Below are 26,157 nucleotides of genomic sequence, written 5' to 3'. Positions count from 1 at the left end.
TGAGCCTCAATGGTTACGCCGTATACTGTTCCAGCTAAGGATGGAGCAAAGAGAACCAAAGAGCGAATTTTTCTGCACAACGAATTGCAAAGTGGATCTAGTCAGGAAACGAAAAACCCAAATGTGCAGGGAGTCATAACCTAGCGCCAGTCTCCACTTTCGAGAAATGAGCATAAAGCAGAGAAAGAAGTTCGTGCGGCAAAAGAGGCTCTGCTATTGTTGTTTTGATCAGCACGTGATACGGAATTGCAAAAGTAAAGAAGTTGTGGTGCCGATGGGTGCAGGCAGATACACCACTCGTTGATCCACGAGACAGCGGACTACAAGGAAAACAAATCGCAGTGGCAGACGAATGAGGATGATAAACCAGTTCATCCACCAATTTTATTCCATGGAGATATAACAAGCAAGGCTTTATTCAGATATATGCCAATCATGTTATACGGAAGGAAGCGAAATTTAGCGACATATGCCTTACTGTACGAGGGAGCCGCTTGCTCTTTGATTGAAGAAACTCTGGCAGACGAGTTAGGACTAGATGGCCCGGCCGAAGAACTGTGCTTAAAGTGGACCAGTCAAGTCCAAGTATGTGAGTGTCGGAGTGTCGTCAATGTGTCAAGGTGCGACGCGATTTGAACTCAAGAGTTTGCGCACGGTACGTAAGCTAGACTTGCCTACGTAAACAGTTACCGACGAACTGGTAACATCGAGAAAGCATCTACAGTATTTACCAAATTTAAGTTACTGTAACGTAAAAGCAAGTTTAATTATTGGTCTGGATAATTTGAAAGTTTTTGTGCCTTTGGAGTTACGAGAGTCAGAAGGAGATTGGGCTGGTCTGTGTATGGCCGGCACAGCGACGCCGCTCCAGCGTCCACACACATATTGCACATATGTGAGTGCAATGAAGCGAGCAGCATGCGCGCTTTGGATGCGTCAATGAAAGAATACTTTGCTATGGAGTCCTCGGGAACACGTGTGCCAAGCAAGCCATTAAGATCGAAAGACGACGAGCGCGCGTTGCAGATTATGGAGGCAATCACAAGTTATTGCTCGACTGACAAACGTTGGCAAACTGGACTGTTATGGAGATCCGACAAAGTAGATCTACCGGATTCATACTCAATGGCCATGAGGCGTCTTCAGTGTTTAGAAGCGAAAATGGCAAAGGACATCGACCTTAGAAGCTTTATGTTGGACACTATGCAAAGCTATGAAGAAAAGGGATATATCCGGAGATTAACAGAAAGGGAGCTAAATAAGGGTAAAAGTTCATGGTTTCTTCCTATATTTACAGTCACTAACCCAAACAAGAACAAGACGAGGCTGGTCTGGGATGCAGCTGCGAAAGTCAAATGCACGTCATTGAACAACGTCTTGCTAAAGGGCCCGGATACACTGGCATCTCTAGTTGGCGTGCTAATACGTTTTCGGGAGCGACCAGTAGCAGTGGCTGGTGACATAAGTGAGATGTTTCACCAAGTAAGAGTGCGCCCAGAGGACCAGATGGCTCAGAAGTTTCTATGGCGCAGTGGAAATTCGGCTAAAGCGGCAGAAACGTACGTGATGCAGGTTATGACATTCGGGGCTTCCTGCTCGCCGGCCTTAGCTAATTACATAAAGAATCGGAACGCAGAGCGGTTCAGAAAAGAATCTCCAAGAGCTGTTGCGGCCATTTATAGAAACACGTTTGTCGACGACTGGCTCGAGTCAACAAACACCGAAGACGAGATGACGGAGTTGGCTATGGAGGTGCAGAGAATTCACTTGGAGGGTGGATTAGACATGAGGCGCTGGACCTCGACTTCTGCGAGCGTAGTGAGAGCGCTCAAGAACCAAGAAGGAGACGTGCCTAGGGAGGTGGGATTCCTTGAGAAAACGCAAGATAAGGTTTTAGGCATGTGGTGGCTGGTGGAATTCAAGGCTTTAGAAAGCGCCGAATCGGAAGCATTAACGCCGAACCATTTTCTAAATGGCAGTTCTAGTCGCCTACGTGAGAGCGGCTCACTGGAGCTGTCTGGTCCGCAACTCACAAAAGGGTATCGTGTTGCCAGCCAAATTGCCGACCGTTTCTCGAAGAGGTGGCTAAGAGAGTATCTACCTACAATCACAAGGCGCACGAAATGGTTCCAACCACAGCTCAAGCCGATAGCAGTAGGTGACGTGGTGATAATTGTAGACGATGCCGCTAAACGTAATACGTGGCCAAAGTATAGAGTGATCGACGTTCATCGTGGGAAAGACGGACAGGTGCGAAGCGCAGTCGTTCGCACAGTAGATGGACTTGTGACGCGACCAACAGTGAAGCTGGCCGTACTGAATTTGGAGAGTAATCCACCGCACGAAGACGTTGGTGAATTACGGGGTTTGGAATGTTGCGGTGCAGAATTAATTGCCGCACTGCGCCAGTAGAAAGGCTTATCCAACGCGCCCCTGGTTTTTATTCCCTCTTATTCGAAGAAGAACAGTTAGAATTTACTTTGTCTTTGCTTGCACTGGTGACAGAGCGGCGACCCGCTATGACGGCGCGCTAGTCACAAAAAACTAGGCAAGCAGGAAAGACGTGAAAAGGAGAGAAAAACACAAATGTAAGATGATATAAAAACATGTGAGAAATTTGAATTAACATTGAATTAAAGATTTCAGCCAACCGATCTAACCGATCGATGTGCCCAAAAATTGTGCAACTGAATATACCGCAATACAACACAAAACCGGCGTTCAATTGTTTGGTTAGAGGGCTCGGGGTATATGTTCGACTCGCGAACTTTTTTGGAGCTGTCCCACGTCACAACCTGAACATTTTCTACATCGAGTTTGTTTCAAATTTTTGCCACGCGCCCTTACGCCACCAGAATTTACATAAAACTGTTTTTCTTAAAAAGTATAACAGATAGAAACATCAAATTTGGTTTATATACTCGCTTAGTTAGCGCGCAGAAAATAGTTGTTCCAACTTTTTGCCACGCCTCCTTCCGCCCCCGCAATCCACATAAAACTGATTTTCCTAAAAACTACAAAAGCTACCGACATTAAATTAGGTATGTATTTCTGCCCCCGAAAATTAAACAAAACTGATTTTCTTGAAAACTAACAAAGCTAAAGTGACCAAATTTAGTATGTATACTGGCTTAGTATGCGCGCAGAATATATATATTTTAATATGTGGCAACGCCCACATATTACATATCGATCCATAAGGGCAGAATTAGCCGTCGGCTAGTGGCGGCGCAAGAGTGCTTGTGTGTTTGTAGAGTGAGCGAGATAGCATATGGTATAAAGCATGTTAAAACAATTTAATAGACATACATTTGGTTTTCGAAATTTTAAATATTTGTTTCAGCTGGTGTATGGTATACCCAAGTCGGCGAGACGACTTACTACATTTTATATAAAGTTTAATTAAAAGAAAAAGTGCCCTTGGGCACCATCAGAATTACGGCAAAGGACTTCGCCTTAAGTAGGTTAATCCCCAGTTTTTATTAACTTCAAAAAGGTTGAAAATTCATTAATTAATTCAATTCAATTAATAAACCGTTGCTGGAAGTTCTCATTCGACCTACTGGAGCTACACGTTACTTGCTCAGTATATTTTATAGTTTCAATTGGAGCACAACCAAAAATTTCGCTACTCTCGAATTGTTAAGATCCTTAGGGCTACATTAGAAAAAATGGCTTATGTCCACTTCGCGGATTTATGCCCATCCTGATGCACACTGTCGTCCCAATGATCGGACGTGCCCTTAGCCAGCCCGACAGTTGGCCCAGTTGGATAATTACAAAGCCAAGGTGATAAAACATATTGCTATTGAGCAATATTGATAGAAACAACATAGTATTTTCTTCATATTTCAGATGCACGCTCTGCTTCAATTTTTTTTTTTGAACTTTCAAGATTAATATCGTAAATTGATATTAAATCAGACGTTTCCATTGCCAATCGAAATTGCATAGATGTGAAGAAAAAATTTTTATATTAACATATAGCGGAATTGGCTGTAATAATTGTATGAATTTCACATGGAAGAAGACTTTTCAATAATCCTCATTCAAAACAGGGCTGAAAATGTTTCAAAGCATTTTTTCCATAATTCAAAATATAAATGTGTAACTAAATTGTGCATTCTCGTTTCTTCAGTTCTCTATTCAATTCGCAAAGAAAGTGTTATAAATCTGAAGCAAGGTTGACGAGAGGTTGAAAATGATTAATTACATTTTCATTTCCGTTTTGATTTGATTTTTCATTAATGCCACTTGACGAGAGGTTGAAAATGATTAATAACATTTTCATTTTGGTTTTGATTTGATTTTTCATTCATGCCACTTCGCTTATCAACTTGTTTTTTTAAGAATTCTGATGTCATTTTCTTTCAGTGTATATAGCAAATCTCGTTGAGCAGGCTGTAATAGAACCTGACACATGACGACAAAATCTCAAAAAAAATTGGGACATCCCGCCTTATATATGTATTAGCTAAAGAGAACTACACATATATATCAATAAAATAAAGTAGCAGTCTAACACTCCTGTTTTACACCCTGTAACTGTCGACATAGGTCAGCAAAACACAAAGGTTAGTGACACTGCGATCCTTTTGCTCAATAAAATGGAGGCAGAACGGATAAACCTACTCCCGCTGTTCCACCAGGACTATACCTCGATTTCCAACTAGAGTTAATCGAACCACTTGAATTATATTGAGAACGCGTGTGATAGACTTTAGAGAAGATGTTTAGTATGATAAGGTTTTAGGCATGTGGTGGCTGGTGGAATTCAAGGCTTTAGAAAGCGCCGAATCGGAAGCATTAACGCCGAACCATTTTCTAAATGGCAGTTCTAGTCGCCTACGTGAGAGCGGCTCACTGGAGCTGTCTGGTCCGCAACTCACAAAAGGGTATCGTGTTGCCAGCCAAATTGCCGACCGTTTCTCGAAGAGGTGGCTAAGAGAGTATCTACCTACAATCACAAGGCGCACGAAATGGTTCCAACCACAGCTCAAGCCGATAGCAGTAGGTGACGTGGTGATAATTGTAGACGATGCCGCTAAACGTAATACGTGGCCAAAGTATAGAGTGATCGACGTTCATCGTGGGAAAGACGGACAGGTGCGAAGCGCAGTCGTTCGCACAGTAGATGGACTTGTGACGCGACCAACAGTGAAGCTGGCCGTACTGAATTTGGAGAGTAATCCACCGCACGAAGACGTTGGTGAATTACGGGGTTTGGAATGTTGCGGTGCAGAATTAATTGCCGCACTGCGCCAGTAGAAAGGCTTATCCAACGCGCCCCTGGTTTTTATTCCCTCTTATTCGAAGAAGAACAGTTAGAATTTACTTTGTCTTTGCTTGCACTGGTGACAGAGCGGCGACCCGCTATGACGGCGCGCTAGTCACAAAAACTAGGCAAGCAGGAAAGACGTGAAAAGGAGAGAAAAACACAAATGTAAGATGATATAAAAACATGTGAGAAATTTGAATTAACATTGAATTAAAGATTTCAGCCAACCGATCTAACCGATCGATGTGCCCAAAAATTGTGCAACTGAATATACCGCAATACAACACAAAACCGGCGTTCAATTGTTTGGTTAGAGGGCTCGGGGTATATGTTCGACTCGCGAACTTTTTTGGAGCTGTCCCACGTCACAACCTGAACATTTTCTACATCGAGTTTGTTTCAAATTTTTGCCACGCGCCCTTACGCCACCAGAATTTACATAAAACTGTTTTTCTTAAAAAGTATAACAGATAGAAACATCAAATTTGGTTTATATACTCGCTTAGTTAGCGCGCAGAAAATAGTTGTTCCAACTTTTGCCACGCCTCCTTCCGCCCCCGCAATCCACATAAAACTGATTTTCCTAAAAACTACAAAAGCTACCGACATTAAATTAGATATGTATTTCTGCCCCCGAAAATTAAACAAAACTGATTTTCTTGAAAACTAACAAAGCTAAAGTGACCAAATTTAGTATGTATACTGGCTTAGTATGCGCGCAGAATATATATATTTTAATATGTGGCAACGCCCACATATTACATATCGATCCATAAGGGCAGAATTAGCCGTCGGCTAGTGGCGGCGCAAGAGTGCTTGTGTGTTTGTAGAGTGAGCGAGATAGCATATGGTATAAAGCATGTTAAAACAATTTAATAGACATACATTTGGTTTTCGAAATTTTAAATATTTGTTTCAGCTGGTGTATGGTATACCCAAGTCGGCGAGACGACTTACTACATTTTATATAAAGTTTAATTAAAAGAAAAAGTGCCCTTGGGCACCATCAGAATTACGGCAAAGGACTTCGCCTTAAGTAGGTTAATCCCCAGTTTTTATTAACTTCAAAAAGGTTGAAAATTCATTAATTAATTCAATTCAATTAATAAACCGTTGCTGGAAGTTCTCATTCGACCTACTGGAGCTACACGTTACTTGCTCAGTATATTTTATAGTTTCAATTGGAGCACAACCAAAAATTTCGCTACTCTCGAATTGTTAAGATCCTTAGGGCTACATTAGAAAAAATGGCTTATGTCCACTTCGCGGATTTATGCCCATCCTGATGCACACTGTCGTCCCAATGATCGGACGTGCCCTTAGCCAGCCCGACAGTTGGCCCAGTTGGATAATTACAAAGCCAAGGTGATAAAACATATTGCTATTGAGCAATATTGATAGAAACAACATAGTATTTTCTTCATATTTCAGATGCACGCTCTGCTTCAATTTTTTTTTTTGAACTTTCAAGATTAATATCGTAAATTGATATTAAATCAGACGTTTCCATTGCCAATCGAAATTGCATAGATGTGAAGAAAAAATTTTTTATATTAACATATAGCGGAATTGGCTGTAATAATTGTATGAATTTCACATGGAAGAAGACTTTTCAATAATCCTCATTCAAAACAGGGCTGAAAATGTTTCAAAGCATTTTTTCCATAATTCAAAATATAAATGTGTAACTAAATTGTGCATTCTCGTTTCTTCAGTTCTCTATTCAATTCGCAAAGAAAGTGTTATAAATCTGAAGCAAGGTTGACGAGAGGTTGAAAATGATTAATTACATTTTCATTTCCGTTTTGATTTGATTTTTCATTAATGCCACTTGACGAGAGGTTGAAAATGATTAATAACATTTTCATTTTGGTTTTGATTTGATTTTTCATTCATGCCACTTCGCTTATCAACTTGTTTTTTTAAGAATTCTGATGTCATTTTCTTTCAGTGTATATAGCAAATCTCGTTGAGCAGGCTGTAATAGAACCTGACACATGACGACAAAATCTCAAAAAAAATTGGGACATCCCGCCTTATATATGTATTAGCTAAAGAGAACTACACATATATATCAATAAAATAAAGTAGCAGTCTAACACTCCTGTTTTACACCCTGTAACTGTCGACATAGGTCAGCAAAACACAAAGGTTAGTGACACTGCGATCCTTTTGCTCAATAAAATGGAGGCAGAACGGATAAACCTACTCCCGCTGTTCCACCAGGACTATACCTCGATTTCCAACTAGAGTTAATCGAACCACTTGAATTATATTGAGAACGCGTGTGATAGACTTTAGAGAAGATGTTTAGTATGCATATGACTGCTCAATGGGATTCATAAACGACTAGCAAAAACAGCCTGTGGGGGTGTTCTTTGTGAACGTCATAGCTAGTATTTTCACAGCGTATTTTATGTATGTCGGCTATCCATATTAACAAAATCCCTTGCCTGGATTTTTATTAGAGGAGAATACAAAAGAGTTACGGACATCACTTCTTGCAGGCGCTATAGATGATAATTGCGCTCCGCGTCTGTACCCACCCTACCATAAGCCTGCCAGCGAAAGTTATCGCAGCCTCCCAAAACGAAAGCTAGGACTTCTTCTTCTACATCAGGGAACTAAAGAAATTAATGATTCATAATAAACTTAATATTTATTCAAACATTTCAAAATAATTAGCATCATCGTGCTATAGGTTCGATCAATTTGATCTACAAAAATTCTTCATTTTCAAAACATTGTTTAGCTAAATAGCTGAATCTCGGAACAATTCCGATTATATAGGTTGCAAATGTTGCATGTTGGTTCTTATTACTAATGATTACTCTACTACTTAATATTCATGATTTCCTAACTTTACTGTAATTAAACTTTTCACATTAGTACAAAAAAAAAATTAAAAGAAAAAAATAAAAAAAAGATACATTTATGTGGCGTGATTACGCGAATATCCTCACAAAATTCATTCTCTAAAAATATTTTGCTCTATATATGTCCATTGACAATGTATTAAATGCTAATGCTCACCCGAATAAATTCAGTTCATCAGATAAATTTAAAAAAATATAAGGAAAATTGGTTTTTGATACACTTACAGCTTGTTCATTTTTCCCACGCAGAAAGATCTTTCGTTGTGTTGTTGTCGCTGTTGAAAATGTGAAGGTTTACATATTCCAAGTAGAGCTAAAGCATCTAGTTACATTGCGAATTTACATGCATACTCAAATTCTGAAAAATGAAAATTATTAACTAACGAATATATACACTGGCATTGAATTCCATTTCCTTTAAAATTGAACCATTTAACCAACAAACAAAAAAAAAGGAAATTCAATGTAAACTTAACTTAAAATTGATTCTAAACTACTGGGGAGCCTTATGTTGACTCATTTCACTTAATCCTGGGTTTTTCGTCCGTTCCCAAGACGAATAAAAAATCTCCTTAGGCAAATTAAACGCCTTGGTTATACTTGAAAATAATTCAAAAATGCTCTTCTCATTTACATAACGTGTTGAGTGAGGTTAGGTTTTGTTCGTAGAAAGGTTACATTGAATACTTCCTTTTACTGTTCATCCTTCATGCTTTAGGTTAGGTTACAATTGTGAAAAAGGTTAGGTTTTGTACATCCTTCTAGGTTTAGAATCCTACACGTGTTCTGCTGGTATGGTCTGGATTACATGTGAGGCAGGATAAGCGAAAGTGCGATGTTGACAATGATAACTGTTGCAACATTCGAAATTTCACGTGGCTTCGCTAACGCCGTATCTATAATAACACTTGTATAAGACACAAACTATTTTGGGAAATTTATCTTTTTTATTTACCCTTAATACCATCCGAGGCAAAAGTTAAATATGTTTAACTCCCGGATTTCCACAATTGAGCTGTTGACTGGCGCAAACAGTTCATTAACAAAAATTTTGAGACTGCTGGGGCAAGTCAAGCAAGGCGAATTAATAGAAAAATTGCCAATACTTGATGGAAACTATTTCCAATGCTGTTAAAGAGAAAATGTATAAGTTAAACGTACAATAATTCGAGAATTATTGCAATGAAATTAACTTACATTACTCTTGAACACATACACACGCATAAACTTTTATTTTCGCAAACGCGTAGGGGTTATGATGCACTCCCCTATTGGGTTATTTAAAACTTTGGACAAATACGTCCGATGAGTTGGAATTCACGTGGAGGAAAGAAAGAACAGTTTTCTAAAAACCACGCTGTCCAATAAGTCTCTTTTGCCTTATTTTTCTTATTGTTTTATCCAAACTCCATTTATAGAAAAATAATGTAAAGCAATGCAAAACCAACCGATCAGCTGTGTGGCGTTGCCACTTAGTTCATTCTTTTTCCAGCTGGTTACCTAAATTTCGATTCTCACCGCTTTAGCAAATATCGATAACAACAACAAAAATACTAAATAATCGAAATCAGTTGAATTTTAAAATAACTGAAATTCCTGAAATTCCACCACTGTTTAATTCGTAGTTTATTCAACGTCACGAATTCAACAGAAATGTGAAAGTCTTAGATATTCTATAAAGTTCCTACTAATTTCCCTTGTAAATCTTCTAGAATATAGTATGAATTCCCTTGTTTTTCACGAACACGAGCTTTAAGAAACGCCGGGCAACGTTTCGCATTAATTCCTTTACTAAAATTGCTCTGAACAAAATTCCTTCTAAAAACTTCCTGACCAACTTTGAAAAAGATAGGCCTGGTTCTTAAATTATATTGCTGGGCTTGTTGTTCATATGCACTTTTCAAGTTCTCCCGTAACTTTGATCGTAATAATTTAAGCTGATCAATTCGATCGAGCTGTACTACTGGTTCATCTAAAATTGTTAAATTCCTTAACAGTTTATATTGACTTGCATGTGTTATCATATCTAATCCATATACCGCATGGTATGAAGAAATCTTTAAACTTTGATGATAACTATTTCTTAAGGCACAACTTATTTCTTGGATATGGGTATCCCACTCTGTTTGATCAGATTTTAAGTACGAACGAATAGCGGACACGATCGAGCGATTCACTCTCTCTGAAGCATTTGATTGAGGGGAATATGCAGCTCTATAAGTATGCTGAACTCCAAACGTAGTAAAAAATGAATTAAATTCGTTTGATTTAAACTGCACTTCATTATCACTTACTAAAATTTCTTCTCCATAGGATAAAAAAATCTGACTTTGAAGAAACTCTATAATTGGTTTTGTAGTGAAGTTTTTCACTGGACAAAGCCATTGAAATTTCAAATAATCTAACACAATAAGTAAACCTATGTTTCTTTTTCTACTCCTTGGATATGTTCCTAAGAGGTCGATGTACAAACGTTGAAACGGTCGTTCAGACACTGCCTGTTTACCCATGGGTGGTTTTAATGTCCTATTAGGAGGTTTAGTACACTTACATACCTCACAATTAAGCACATATTCTCGAATCTCGGAAACCATCCCTGGCCAATATAAATGTCTTTTTATTAGTTCCACGGTTCTTACCATGCCTTCATGAGCTGTAATAGTGGAATCATGCGTGAAATAACTTCTGCGGTCATTCTTTGCGGCACCCACATTTTCTTTTTGCACTCCTCGGTACCATCATTATGTTCAGTACACCAAGTTATCCATGACTTTGACATCAGGGTATGACTGCACATTTTGTAGTACTTTCTCCTTTAGTTTTTGATACTCTTCATCCCTAAAACAGTCTGAAGATAAATCAATTTCTAGCCCAAATGAGTTTAATTGCGCGATCTCTTCAGCGTAGATACCCGACAATGCATCTGGTACTATATGTTCTCGTCCTTTTCTATGACTTATCTCAAATTTATAACCTTGCAATTGCATAGCCCATCTCGCTAGACGCCCTTTATGATTGGACTGCTTCATCAACCAAGATAGACTGGCATGATCTGTAACAATCTCAAAATCTTGAAGTTCTAGATAACAACGATAGCGTTCTACACCCCAAACTACGGCTAAGCATTCACGTTCCGCTGAACTGTAATTTCTTTGTGCCGCAAACGCGGCTAAACAGCTTATTGGACATATAGGCTATGTGTTTTCTTCGCCTTCCAAATCCAATTGTACTAAAACTGCACCAACACCAACATCGCTTGCATCACATTGAAGAAAAAACTTTTTACTAAAATCTGGGTTTTGCAAAACTGGAACAGTCGTCAGTTGTCTTTTGAGATCATTCAAACTTATTTTTCTTTCCTAGCAAATCTGTAATCGGCGCTGCAATTTCTGAAAAGTTTGCGATGAATCTTCGATACCATCCTGCTAATCCTAAAAATCCACGCGTTTGTTTTAGGGACTTTGGTGTAGGCCATTGCAAAATCGATTCAATCTTGCTTGGATCGGTTGAAATTCCGCCTCTGCCAATTATGTACCCTAAATATTTAACTTCGGTCACACAAAACTGACTCTTCTTGAGATTGAACATTAGATTCGCTTTACGAAATTGATCCGCTAATCTCATCAATACTGATATATGTGAATGAAAATCTGCTGTTACTACACATAAATCATCAAGATATCCAAAACAACAATACTTTAAATCCGCTGGAATAACTTCGTCCATTAACCTGCACATAGTTTGCGGGGCATTACTCGAAATTGGTACAAAGGCCTTCCTGGAATAGTAAATGCTGTGATTCCACGAGATTCTTCTGATAATTCCACTTGCCAATACGCATCTTTAAGATCGATTTTAGTAATGATTTCGGCACGAGGAAGCTGTGCGAATATCCCATATGGACAAAGGAATATGCATCCTTTGTCGTACACGCATTTATCTTTCTATCATCTAGACATAATCTTACTTTCTCAGGTTTAACTACTAATATCATCGGAGAACTCCCCGGACTATTTGATAACTCTATAAATCCTAACTCTCTCATTCGATCAACTTCGCTATACATTAATTTTTCCACTGCTGGGGATACGGGGTAAAACCTTTGCTTAATTAATCTATATGATGTTTAATCAACGTTGTTCGCCCAAGCCCTTTCCTTTCAAATGACGGAAATAATGAAATAATGGCTTGAAGTTGTCTCTTTTGACAGTCAGATAATGGGTATGATTGTTCCTCTTTACTATCTGGAATTCTGAATTCGCTTTCGTAATCTAAAGCTGATAACAAACCTGGCGCTAATTGAAACGCTTTCCAAAAATCTATTCCCAATATCATCCTTTTCTGAATGGACGGTATGATGAATAACTTTATCGGTTTGGTTTGGTTTTTATAGGTAATATCTAGCGTAATGAAACCGATGACTGGTTGATCTTGTCCATCCGCTTTTTTAACTTGGGAAGAAATACGACGAAACTTTGGATACTTTGACCAATCTTCTGAAGCCAAAGTCGAACCCACGCAACTTATGTTCGCGCCGGTATCTAAAAGACCTTGTTCACGAAAATTTAAAAATGATACTTCCGCATAATTGTGGAAGATTGCTTCCATCCGACTTTTCATGAATCATTGACGAAATAAGTAAACGCTTAGTTTGTCTAACTGCTTTCCAAAAAGTTCGCAATCGAATAGTAGATCTCTTTCTTAAACGTTCTTGATAGGGTTTAACTGACGATATAACTGGCGTCTTATCGTAACAGTTAAAAGGTAAGTCTGGTATTTGGTTTGCTTGCTCTATTGGTTCTGAGCTAGCCGGTAAATCAGGTAAGATTTCAATTAAAGATTTTTCGGGGCCATCCGAGCTTTCACAGATGGACCCTTCACTAAGTTTTCCGCTTTCTTGGCGATACAAATCTTACATTGGGGCTTATATACGTTTTTCGAGCCACACCCGTAACAAAATATAGTGCGAGGCTCTAAGCAGTTGTCATGTCCCTCTGCATCACAATTCCAACACCGAAATACTTTAACCGGAGCTTGCACTGCTTCAACATTGTGCACATTTAAATCCCTCTCTTCGGAGAGTTCGAAGTTTTCTGGCTCTTATACTTCCGCAATGTTGCGTTTAGCATACTGAAAATTGGCTGAAGTTTTATTTGCTCTCCTAGAGACTACATCACCTAATAAATTTTCTCGCATTTGCACAAGCATTCGAAAATGAGGTATAGAGAGAATAGGTATATACAACAATTCATGACGAATGTCTGGCAATAAATTACGTGTGAGCAACTGAATGAGTTGTTCGTCGTCTATGCTTTTCGACATACGTGACATCTGAGTCATAATCTCATCGTAAAAGTTTTAAAAGGTTTCTCCTACCTTTTGTTTACGCCCACGAATATCTTCTAGTATATCTACATCACTTCTGTAATCTTTATATTGATATTTCATGGCTGCACAAAATTCTAACCACTCTAAGTTTACTACATCCCTACGGTATCTCCAATACCACTCTTTAGCTTTGCCTACTAAAAGAATATGCAAATTTTTGCATACTGCATCAAAATCTTGGTCTAAGCAATCCTCCGTTAACGTTTTGATACGATAAAGAAACTCTTCGACCGTAACTCCTTTTGACGAACCGTCAAATTTTACATTCCAACTATGAATTAGCTGTGTAATTTTATCTGGGTTATGACCTGTTCTGATTGGTCTGACTGTAGATGAACTCCTAGGAATACTTTGGTTTTGCGCTGACGCATTTACATGTTGCTGTGTAATTCCCATTTGTCCTATTCTTCGGTCTATTATGGACTCTATTTGATTACTAATTCTGTCATAATCAATTTCTACCGATGCTCGCGCTGGTCTTCTATTAGCGTGTAAGCTTCTACGAGGTATGTTGGACCCATTTCCCTGAGGTCTTCCTCGTTGTTTTCTTATCGTTGTGGGTCGGTCTCCTGCAGACATCTCTATATTTGCAGTTGCTTGATTAGCTTGTTCACCCCCACTAAAATTTCTACGAGATCGGGTATTTGGTCCTTTCGGCACCGCTTCTGTTGTGATTGCACCTTTGTTTACAGGACGTTCGGATTCTATCTCTGCAAATAACACGTTTTGCACTTCCAAATCTGCTCTACGTAACGACGCATTACAAACTTGACATACATTAAACTGATCAATCCATTCTGATATACAATTTTTATGAAATAGATGATGGCATGAAGTTTTCACCACCAACTCTTGCGTGGCCCATACTACTTTCTGACATATTGAGCATAACGCATCTGAGATCTCATGAGCTAAGTTTTCTTCACTCCTAGTGAGAACCATTTTGACAAATTTCTGATTAATTTTAATATTTTAATAATATTTTGCGATTAAATTTTAATTGATATTTTATCTTACGATATGATTATCGTAGATAATCGATATGACTATCGAATTTGAAGTCACTATCTTATATTTTTTAATAATGAGTCGTATACTCTAATATATCCCAAAACAAATTTAGGAAAATTAAAGAAAAAGATTAAAGAATACACTGGGTTGCTCCTGGCAAATAACTTTAGATGCATCACTCTTTTAACTGGTCAGGATTTAGCTTAGCCAAAAACCTGAATTTCCTAGCATAGTTTATGACTGCACTATTTAAGTTATAAGATTCCATTTGCACTGCTTCGCAATTATAAAGAATTCCAAAAATCCAATCAGTCGATCGAATCTTATAGCAGATACATAACAGAAAAGGAGAAAAGAGAAAAAAAATAGAAAGAAACAAAAAGATCCTCCAAGCTAATGGTTTAGCGCTCTAGTGGTCGTAGACGTAAAAACCCTATGTTACGAATTCCAAGCTAGACTTAAATCGCCAATACCAGTATTAGAGTAACAGAAAATATGCGAAAAGATGAAGTTTACTTACTCAATCCTAATACTAGAGGTCGCTGTGGCAGAATTACTACCATATTATTTCCATTTAGTTGTATAGAGGCGGTCTCCGCATCCATAACATTCAAACTTTACTCAAAAATAGAATGAAAAGAGAAAACCATCTACGTCCTAAGGAGTGTTTTAGTGGTTGCTATTGTAGTCTGGCTACAAGACGAATTCCAAGCTAAATTTTCATCAGTCAGTAGAGAGCGAAAAGAAGAAAGAAATAAAGAAAATCAACGACACATTCGGTCTTTTCTGAGGAAGGCTCACTATGGTCTGATGTTATTCGACCCTCTTTACACAAAGTGTAAAGAAAAAAAAAAATTTTAAGTCAACCTCTCGTCCATGGGACCAACTCTTGCCCTAAAAAGTCAGACCACATTTTTTAGCCTCACTATTCTAGGACCTTGCGTTACGGCAAATATGTAATAGACGGCCCCACGTTGGGCGCCAAATATGTAATAGAACCTGACACATAACGACAAAATCTCAAAAAAAATTGGGACATCCCGCCTTATATATGTATTAGCTAAAGAGAACTACACATATATATCAATAAAATAAAGTAGCAGTCTAACACTCCTGTTTTACACCCTGTAACTGTCGACATAGGTCAGCAAAACACAAAAGTTAGTGACACTGCGATCCTTTTGCTCAACCTAAACCTACTCCCGCTGTTCCACCAGGACTATACCTCGATTTCCAATTAGAGTTAACCGAACCACTTGAATTATATTGAGAACGCGTGTGATAGACTTTAGAGAAGATGTTTAGTATGCATATGACTGCTCAATGGGATTCATAAACGACTAGCAAAAACAGCCTGTGGGGGTGTTCTTTGTGAACGTCATAGCTAGTATTTTCACAGCGTATTTTATGTATGTCGGCTATCCATATTAACAAAATCCCTTGCCTGGATTTTTATTAGAGGAGAATACAAAAGAGTTACGGACATCACTTCTTGCAGGCGCTATAGATGATAATTGCGCTCCGCGTCTGTACCCACCCTACCATAAGCCTGCCAGCGAAAGTTATCGCAGCCTCCCAAAACGAAAGCTAGGACTTCTTCTTCTACATCAGGGAACTAAAGAAATTAATGATTCATAATAAACTTAATATTTATTCAAACATTTCAAAATAATTAGCATCATCGTGCTATAGGTTCGATCAATTTGATCTACAAAAATTCTTCATTTTCAAAACATTGTTTAGCTAAATAGCTGAATCTCGGAACAATTCCGATTATATAGGTTGCAAATGTTGCATGTTGGTTCTTATTACTAATGATTACTCTACTACTTAATATTCATGATTTCCTAACTTTACTGTAATTAAACTTTTCACATTAGTACAAAAAAAAAATTAAAAGAAAAAAAATAAAAAAAAAAGATACATTTATGTGGCGTGATTACGCGAATATCCTCACAAAATTCATTCTCTAAAAATATTTTGCTCTATATATGTCCATTGACAATGTATTAAATGCTAATGCTCACCCGAATAAATTCAGTTCATCAGATAAATTTATAAAAATATAAGGAAAATTGGTTTTTGATACACTTACAGCTTGTTAATTTTTCCCACGCAGAAAGATCTGAAAGAAAATATCGCAGGATAAGCGAAAGTGCGATGTTGACAATGATAACTGTTGCAACATTCGAAATTTCACTTTGCTTCGCTAACGCCGTATCTATAATAACACTTGTATAAGACACAAACTATTTTGGGAAATTTATCTTTTTTATTTACCCTTAATACCATCCGAGGCAAAAGTTAAATATATTTAACTCCCGGATTTCCATAGTTGATCGTCTGTTCAAGCCGTTGACTGGCGCAAACAGTTCACTCACAAAAATTTTGAGACTGCTGGGGCAAGTCTGCCGAAAACAGGTGTCTCAAAGAAATGTCAAGCAAGGCGAATTAATAGAAAAATTGCCAATACTTGATGGAAACTATTTCCAATGCTGTTAAAGAGAAAATGTATAAGTTAAACGTACAATAGTTCGAGAATTATTGCAATGAAATTAACTTACATTACTCTTGAACACATACACACGCATAAACTTTTATTTTCGCAAACGCGTAGGGGTTATGATGCACTCCCCTATTGGGTTATTTTCAAACTTTGGACAAATACGTCCGATTAGTTAGAATTCACGTGGAGGAAAGAAAGAACAGTTTTCCAAAAACCACGCTGTCCAATAAGTCTCTTTTGCCTTATTTTTCTTATCGTTTTATCCAAACTCCATTTATAGAAAAATAATGTAAAGCAATGCAAAACCAACCGATCAGCTGTGTGGCGTTGCCACTTAGTTCATTCTTTTTCCAGCTGGTTACCTAAATTTCGATTCTCACCACTTTAGCAAAGATTGATAACAACAACAAAAATACTAAATAATCGAAATCAGTTGACTTTTAAAATAACTGAAATTCCTGTACATTACAAGGTATCTCTTGATTGGTTGGAGAATTCATAAAGATATATGTTTATATTATGTAGCGTTGATTTAATGATCGTTACTATATTTATTTATTTATTAATATTTGAATTGTTTGATGACAATCGAGTTCAATATATTGTTAAGATTTAAACATACTTATAGAAATAACACTGGAGTACTTATGGACCTTGACGTGCGACTCAGTTAAGAGTCTCTTTGCGAATAATCTACGGACTCTTTAACAAGCTCTCTCTCAACTTATATAATGATCCTATGCCCTGCTCTCTCTACTACTACTAGAAAATTCGGCCACTACGTGTTTGTATCACTTTCTCTTCTATCACATTGAATTGCTCTCTCTCAATGCCATTTCCCACATTCGGCCCTCCTGACGGTACATTCGACCCGAATGACGGTCCCCACAATTTCATATATTTCGATACAGTTGATGTCCTATTAGGCCCTTCCGCCTGTCCAACTTTCTCTACTTCATATCTTCCATGATTTTTAATTGCCGTTACTTTATAGGGTCCTAAATACTTTCCTTTAAGTTTCAGATTAACGCCATATTGGGTACGCTTAATAGCAACCAAATCATTTATTTTGAATCGTTTTCCCTCTTTTTATACCATACACCTATAGGGTGAAATGTTATATTAAAGTCGCCAAAATGTATGTAACAGGCAGAAGGAAGCATCTCCGAACCCACAAAGTATATATATTCTTAATCAGGATCAACAACCGAGTCGATCTAGCCATGTCCGTCTGTCCGTCCGTCCGTATGAACACCTAGATCTCGGAGACTATAAGAGCTAGAGCCACCAAATTTGGTATGCAGTCTCGTGTAGTATGTACAGTTATCGAGTTTGTTTCAAATTTTTGCCACGCCCCCTTCCGCCCCCGGAATTTACAAAAAAACAGATTTTCTTAAAAACTATGTAAGCTACCGACATTAAATTTGGTATGTAAGCTAGCTTAATAGACGCGCAGATATTGACTCTTTAAAAATTTTGCCACGCCCATTTCCGCGCCCGAAAATTATACAAAACTGATTTTCTCGAAAACTAACAAAGCTAAAGTCACCAAATTTATTATGTATATTGGCTTAGTATGCGCGCAGAATACATATATTTTAATATGTTGCCACGCGCACTTCCGTCTCCATAATTTAGAAAAAACCGATTGGCTCGTGCAATTTTTTGACCATTGCGATTAAATTTGGCGGACTAATAAATCTTATCTATTTCTATCATACTACCTACCAATGATTAAAATCGGACTAGAAACATACAAAATATACGTATGAACGTATTTTAATACGCGATCCATAATGGCAGAAGTGGCCATTGGCTAGTAATGGCGTTAGAGTGCTCGTGTGTTTGTAGAGTGAGCGAGATAGCATATGGTATGAGGCATGTTAAAACAATTTAATAGACATACGAAATTTTAAATATTTGTTTCACCTGGTGTATGGTATACCCAAGTCGGCGGGACGACTTACTTACTTCATTTCTCTTTAGATTAGCTGGCTTCTTGTTCTCCTCCTGAATTTGTTTTAAATTTGCAACTGCCTCCATTCGTATTTTCTTTTTGTGTTTTGCTAGTTCTTCGATTAAAAGATCATCGAGTAGTTCTTTAAGGTTTACATCCTCTGATCTACGCATGTCAATACCGGTTAGGATTTTAAAAGGAGCTATCTTAGTACTTCTAGGTGCCGTATCGTTGATGATTTGCTGAACTTTCCCTACGTATTTATACCATGAAGCTGGATTATCTAAAGTCATTTAAGCTAGCATTGGAATAACAATCTTGTGAATCCTTTCAACCTGCCCATTTCCTCGCGGTACTCCAGTGGTAATCAATAAATGCACGATGTCGTGATCCTCGCAATACTTTTTGAAAATGTGCGATGTAAAAGCCGCGCCTCTATCAGATAATCAGATTGATAAATCGTACTGGGTTCCCAAAATTTGTTGCTTGAACTTCTAAACACCGTATCACTTCATCTACGCCTGTGCTCCTAGTAAGATACAACCAAACGTACTTGGAAAAACTATCTATAATAACCAAGAAGTAATTATATTGTTTATTTGTAAGTTCCATTGGTCCGATGTGATCAATATAGTAAGAACAAAGTGGTTTGTCACCCTTTTCTATTGAAGTTAGATATCCCTCGCTTTTGCCAGCCTTTGCGTTAATAACAATACACTCCACACAACTATGTACCACACGAATAACCTTATCTCTCAATTCGGGAATATATTGACGGAAAAATGATCCTGGGTATGTGCAAGTCTAATAATCTCGTTCCATTGCCGAAGGCACTACAATCAATTCACAATTAGGGTCTTTAAAGAGAGTCTCGTTCTCTATATAGAAGTCTTTATAACTTTCCTTTTCGACTACCGTCCTTACTGCCTTGGTCCACTCATCTTGCAACTGAGCTTCACTTAATCGATGTTTAATAGTGTCCTCAACAAGCATAAAACATGCAAAACGACTCAACACATCGACGTGCCTCATTTGAGTACCTGATTGATGTACGATAACATAATCAAAATCCTTAAGATACATAGCCCAACGAGCAACTCTCAAAGGAACATCTTTTTTTTTCATGGTCATAGCGAATGCGTTACAATCAGTAATTATGGTGAATCGAGATCCTACGACATAAACACGCCATTTGGTTAGTTCTCCAATTATAGCAAGCACTTCAAGTTCGTAAGAATGATACCTTTCTTCGTTTTTGTCTTACGACTCATATATTCAACGTGATGAAATGTACTATCCTCTGGATGCTTTTGTAACAGAGCTGCCCCAAATCCGTATTTTGAAGCATCCGCATGTATTTCAGTTTGCAATTTCGGGTTAAACAATTAAAGGATGGGTTCTTTAGTCAACGCAGCTCTTAGTTCTTCGAAAGCGAGTTTGTGTATATCTTTGAATTCAAACTTCGAATACTTACGCATTAAATCGGACAACGGTTTCGCGATTACTGCATACCTTTCAATAAACTTTCTAAAATAGGAAGTTAGAGCAAAAAACCTTTGTAACCCCTTTTTGCTTCTTGGGATAGGAAAATTCGAAATAGCTCTAATCTTTTCTTTGCTCGGCGTTATGGTACCATTTTCCACATCATACCCTAAAAATAGGACTTTTCGTTGCAGCATCTGACATTTACTCCAATTAATTCGTAAACCGTTTTTCGATACCTGCATTTGGAATGATGATGTCATCCATGTAGACTACGCCATCGTTTGCTTTAATCAAATCTCCTAACACAACCATTATGAATCTTGTAAATACAGCTGGTGAATTAGAAATACCGAAAGGAACATACAGGAATTTATATTGTCCACTCTGAGTAACAAAAGAAGTGTATTTCTGAGAGCTTTCTACTACCGGTACATGGGAAATTCCGTATGTTGAGTCTAAAGTTGAAAACACATAGGCACCTTGCAACTTTTCTAAAACGCTCTCCATATCAGCCATGGGAAACTTATCACGAAGAATCTTTTCTTGCGTACTCAGAAGTACTGGTTTTAATTATTTTCTCTGCTAGCCATTCTTGAATTTGTTTATCAACGATTTCCTGATCACAAAGGTTTGAACGTCTCGGGTGCTGATACACAGCTATTTCGTCATTCAATATAAATATCATGCTTACTGGTGCTGTCGTGTATTATGAACTTTAGCAACTGCTTGAGTGCATACTTGGTTGAATGAGTGCATACTTGGTTGTTGCCCTCTCGTGTAAGTCTGAGATAAATTGTGAACAAATGCTACACACTGATGAGGATGATCGTCGTGCCTCCTCGAAATCTTTATCACTATGTGTTAATGGCATCTTAAATATTTGATAGCGTTTTCAAATCAACCAAATGTTATTAAATTTCCTTTTTTTTTTTGAAATCAATTAATAAATAATTTTTCTTTTCGGGTTACTCTAAGTGAATTCGGGAGTAATAATTTAATTTATCACTAGGGACTACTCTTAAAATCTGCGTTCTGTTACTGTTGGTGTTTAGATTATATAAAATAACCTAACATTAAGCCAATTATAATATAGAACGAATGGAAATGTATGTCAATGTTAAGTATGTAACCCGATTATAGATATCGATGGCTCATCAGTCATAAGTAGATCTGATATGGTCAGCAGTAAACAATAAAGACCTAGTTAATCAATAAAAACGTACTTTGCTGACCTAACACTATGCACTGGTGAGCTCGCTATTTTGTAATATAAAAGAAATGCATTATTCTTAGTAAGATCAGATACCAATTGTAGCTACATCGGGTGTGCATCGCTGTGTCTTTGGCCCCCATCTCTACCTTTGTAATCTCACTCCGAGGTCCACCCAATTTATGTGTTGGTTGCGACAACCTTTAGTCACTGGTTTATGTGCTAGTGCCTAGATATATATATAAATAAATAAACATTTAATAACTTCAAGAAACACTAACGTCTTTCATTGAACATTTTGGTGACCCCGACATTGGCGGCTCCAAGTTAAAAGAATAACAGACTTGGTGAAACCGTCATCAAGCGAGAACATTTGGTCAACTCAGGCGAACAATCTCTCAACAAAAAGGAAACTGGTCAACTAGGCGACTACTTTCTTTGCACGCTTTGGACACGACAATCCTAAGCGAGGGCACAAATTGATGAACATCTCACATCAATCTGGGGTCCCGACTAAAAACATCGCAATTGATTAACTTGGCAATCATTGCGTAGCCACCTTGGCGAATAAAAAAGATTTATTGGAAAACTAGGGGTTGGTTTTCCGCAACGGGGTAGCAGTGCATACCCATTGAATAAAAGTTGATCAACTAGGCGATCACTTTATAAAAAACATTTAACAACGATTTGTGTCAACGAGGCGACCAAATCATAAAAAGTTATTTTTATATAAAAATAAAGTTTGATCAACTCAACTCTGTTGCATTCCCTGGCGTCAGCAATATCTGACCTAGTTAACTCGGTCAGTAACCCAGGTAGTACGCACGAGTATAGATTTTGGCATTGATCAGCAATTTTTTAAACAAAGAAAAGAAACTCAAAAAATTGGTTTCACTGTCGTGGCAGTTATCAGTGTAAAAGAATAGGTATATTGGAAATAAAAATAAAACTATTGTTAAAACACTAATCAAAAGGCAACTTTGATTTATTTCTTATTCTTATTTGTGCTACACTTGACCAATTTTAGGAACGAGTCGGAGCGTTCCCTGTCTTTGACAAAATAAATAAACTCCCATCGGGTCAAGTACTAGTACAGATAAGCAATTACATAAGAATATAAAAGAACATGGAGGAGTTTTATAAACAGCAGACAGAACGAGGAGAGGCAATCCAGGCCTTTATTCGGAATACCAAAAAAGATTCTTTCGCCAGGAAAACGAAGCCATCTTATTTCGAGGAGAAACTTGAGCTCCTGGAATACATGTGGGAGAACTTCGAGAAAAGTCATCAGGAGTTGATGGACAAATTAAATAACGTGCCAACTGAAGATGACTACTTTGTAACGGACTATTTTAGCAAAATGAAGACGGTTGTATCTAATATAGTGGAAGATTGGAAGGACCATTTGGCAAAAATAAAGCTAGAGAGGCAAGCTCGCCAACGAAAGGAAGAGCGAGTCATGATCAAACCACTGGTTCGTAAGCAAAGTGCTCTGCTGGAGTCATTGTCCAGGACATTAAGACAAATTGTGCCTGAAGATAAAATGACTTACAAATCGGTAGTCGACAAATTATGGATGCAAATTGAAGAAATCCATTATGAGATTCATCGGCTAGCTGAAAATCCAGCCGAAGCCGGATACAATATAGCTACGTTTGTGGCCGCAGAAAATACAATGCTGAAATTCTGTGCGGCACCAGCAGAAAATGTAGTGATACAATCACCACCTGTATTGCAATCGATACAATAATTGCAACTACCCAAAATTCCCATTCCAAAATTTGATGGGGATTATCTGAAATGGCAACAATTTCATGAAATCTATAAAAAGGTGGTTCATGAGTAAAATGTATCCACGATAGAGAAAATGTGGTACTTAAAATCAAACCTTTCTGGAGAAGCAGAGAGATTGATACGGCACCTGGAATTAACAGAAGCCAATTACAACACTGCTTGGTCAGTGTTGCAGGAACGTTTTAATAACAAAAGAGTTCTAGTGACAGCCATACTGGCAAAGCTGTTTGATCACCCAAATGTGGGAAATGACGCAGCTTCTATAAAGAATTTGCATGATAACATTTTTGAATCATTGCAAGCCTTAAAAAATGTAGGCGTCAATATGAAATCGTCAGATGCTGTCATAATGTTTCATATGACAAGAAAATTGGATAGATTCAACCACGCACTATATGAGCAATCTCTTTCCAACACAAGGGATCTGCAGGAAGTAAAGGACTTCCTATCCTTCTTGCAACAGCGCTTCCTAACATTAGAGGCGATTGGGAAACCAAGAAACGAAAATCGCAGCATTGAAAAACAAAGTCCAAGGAAAACATGCGCAACAGCATCTGGGACAAACAGTACCCTGTGTGCTTTCTGCGAAAGAGCAAAGCACAAACTCTTCCAATGTGAAAAGTTCAAAATCAAATCCGCAGCAGAGCGGCTTAATTGGGTGCAGAGATACAAATTGTGTGTCAATTGCTTCAAGCTGGACCATATGGCAAAAAATTGCTCTTGAAGGGGATGCTTTAAATGCGATGAAAAACATAACACAATGTGGCATTTAGAAAAACGCAACCAAATTGCTACATCTGCTTCTGCAGCTTCTGCATATGGAATTGGCAGAAAATACACCCTGTTGGCAACGGCCAAGGTAGTGGTAAAAGGGATCAATGAAAGGAAAGGAGAATTTCGAGCACTCCTGGATAGCGGCTCACAAGTAAATCTCGTCTCAGAGAGACTGGTAAAGAAATTATCGTTAAAAATTAGCGAGAATCATGTGCACATAATTGGAGTGGGTGGTCAACCACAGATAAGCAAGGCGCGAGTAAGCTTGGTTGTAAAATCAAGATACAACAAGTTCTCAATGCTAGTTGAGGCATTTGTATTGTCACACATAATAGGTGACCAACCCACAGAACGAATAACGCAGAAAGTCACATTACCAGATAACATTCAATTAGCGGACCCAACATTTGATAAAACCGGAAAAATTGATATGCTGTTGGGAGCTGATGATTACTATGCTATACTGCTACCAGAAAGGAGACGGGGCAATCGAAACCGTCCAACATTACAAAACTCAGAGTTTGGATGGATTGTTGCTGGCAGAATTAATATGTCAACGTCAGCTTCAATCACATGTATGGTATGCATGACGAATCCAGAGGAATCACCAGAAAGATTCTGGCAGTTAGACACACTAGAGCCAATAAAAAGGTACAGGAGTCCGGAGGAAGAGTATTGTGAAAAATTTTTCCTCGATAACCTACACACGGCGGCGGACAATCGACTAATTGTAAAGCTTCCATTTGCTGAAGAGGCTTCATCTCTTGGAGAATCTCGGGAAGTAGCCATAAGAAGATTCATGTCGTTAGAGAGGCGAATGAACCCTGACATAAAAAAGGAGTATGTAAAATTTATGTCAAAATATGAACAGCTTGGACATATGAAGCAGGTAATGGTAAGAAAAATTCCCAAGAACCATTACTTTATACCGCATCATTGTGCACTAAAACCAGAAAGTACCACCACCAAGCTAAGAGTGGTATTTGATGCATCATACAAAACGTCATCAGCAAAATCACTGAACGACATTTTATATCCTGGACCAGCCTACAGAGTCATCTCTTCTCAATTCTTCTGCGGTTCAGGACACACAAATATGTGTTCACGGCAGATATTGAAAAAATGTATCGTCAAGTTTGGATAAACACTGCCGATCAATTCAATCAGATGATTGTGTGGAGAGAGGATCCAAGTCAAGAACTAAAGTTTTATCGTTTAAAAACGGTAACTTTTGAAACCACGTCAGCCCCATATTTAGCGACGAAGTGTCTTGAATATTTGGCACTGAAAAACATGGAAAATTTGTCGTCTGGAGCATCAGCATTCAAAAATGACTTTTATGTTGATGATTGTCTCACAGGAGCAGACAGTTTACCAGAAGCCCTGCAAATAAGACAAGAGCTTCTAGAAATCTTGAGACCTAAGGGTTTCAACTTACGAAAATGGTGTTCAAATAGCAGTCAACTTCTAAAGGAAATTCCAAAGGAAGATACGATTGCTGACATCAATCTCGGTGACACACTGGAACAAACAAGTGTCAAAACATGGGGAATCATATGGGCACCCAAAGAAGACCAATTATGTGGAAAGGCTCAAAGACATACAAAAGGAATCACCAGACGAGTGGTGCTATCTAAAGTCGGTCAAATCTTTGATCCTCTAGGACTGTTCGAACCGGTAGTTGTAAGAGCGAAAATGTTTCTTCAACATGTTGCTACCGAACGAATTGAGGTGGATGGTGAAATACCGCCGTTTTGGAGAAGCAATGGGAAGCCTACCGAGAGGATGTACAGGCACTAAACCACATGAAAATTCCAAGGCATATTTTTGATGTCAAGGTCCCCACTACAAAGGAATTGCATACATTTGTTGATGCAT

At 38.1% G+C, this 26,157-nt stretch overlaps 1 protein-coding gene across 1 annotated transcript; it reads left to right on the top strand.

Moving 5' to 3' along the window:
* The first annotated feature begins 284 nt into the window (after positions 1 to 284).
* On the top strand, positions 285 to 2,704 carry LOC124461015. The gene is made up of 2 exons (XM_047012605.1): positions 285 to 2,588; positions 2,640 to 2,704. The coding sequence occupies exon 1, from the start codon at positions 919 to 921 to the stop codon at positions 2,410 to 2,412; it is 1,494 nt and encodes a 497-aa protein (XP_046868561.1). The 5' UTR covers positions 285 to 918; the 3' UTR covers positions 2,413 to 2,588; positions 2,640 to 2,704.
* Positions 2,705 to 26,157: the final 23,453 nt, after the last annotated feature.

The sequence above is a fragment of the Drosophila willistoni genome, unplaced genomic scaffold (assembly GCF_018902025.1).
Source record: "Drosophila willistoni isolate 14030-0811.24 unplaced genomic scaffold, UCI_dwil_1.1 Seg178.1, whole genome shotgun sequence".
NCBI lineage: Eukaryota > Metazoa > Arthropoda > Insecta > Diptera > Drosophilidae > Drosophila > Drosophila willistoni.
Note: the sequence above shows the minus strand (reverse complement) of the source record. Positions and strands in the feature narration are given on the sequence as shown.

What these genes read in the sequence shown, in the direction of transcription:
- LOC124461015 (XM_047012605.1), top strand. Translation starts at nt 919, where the DNA reads ATGCGCGCTTTGGATGCGTCAATGAAAGAATACTTTGCTATGGAGTCC.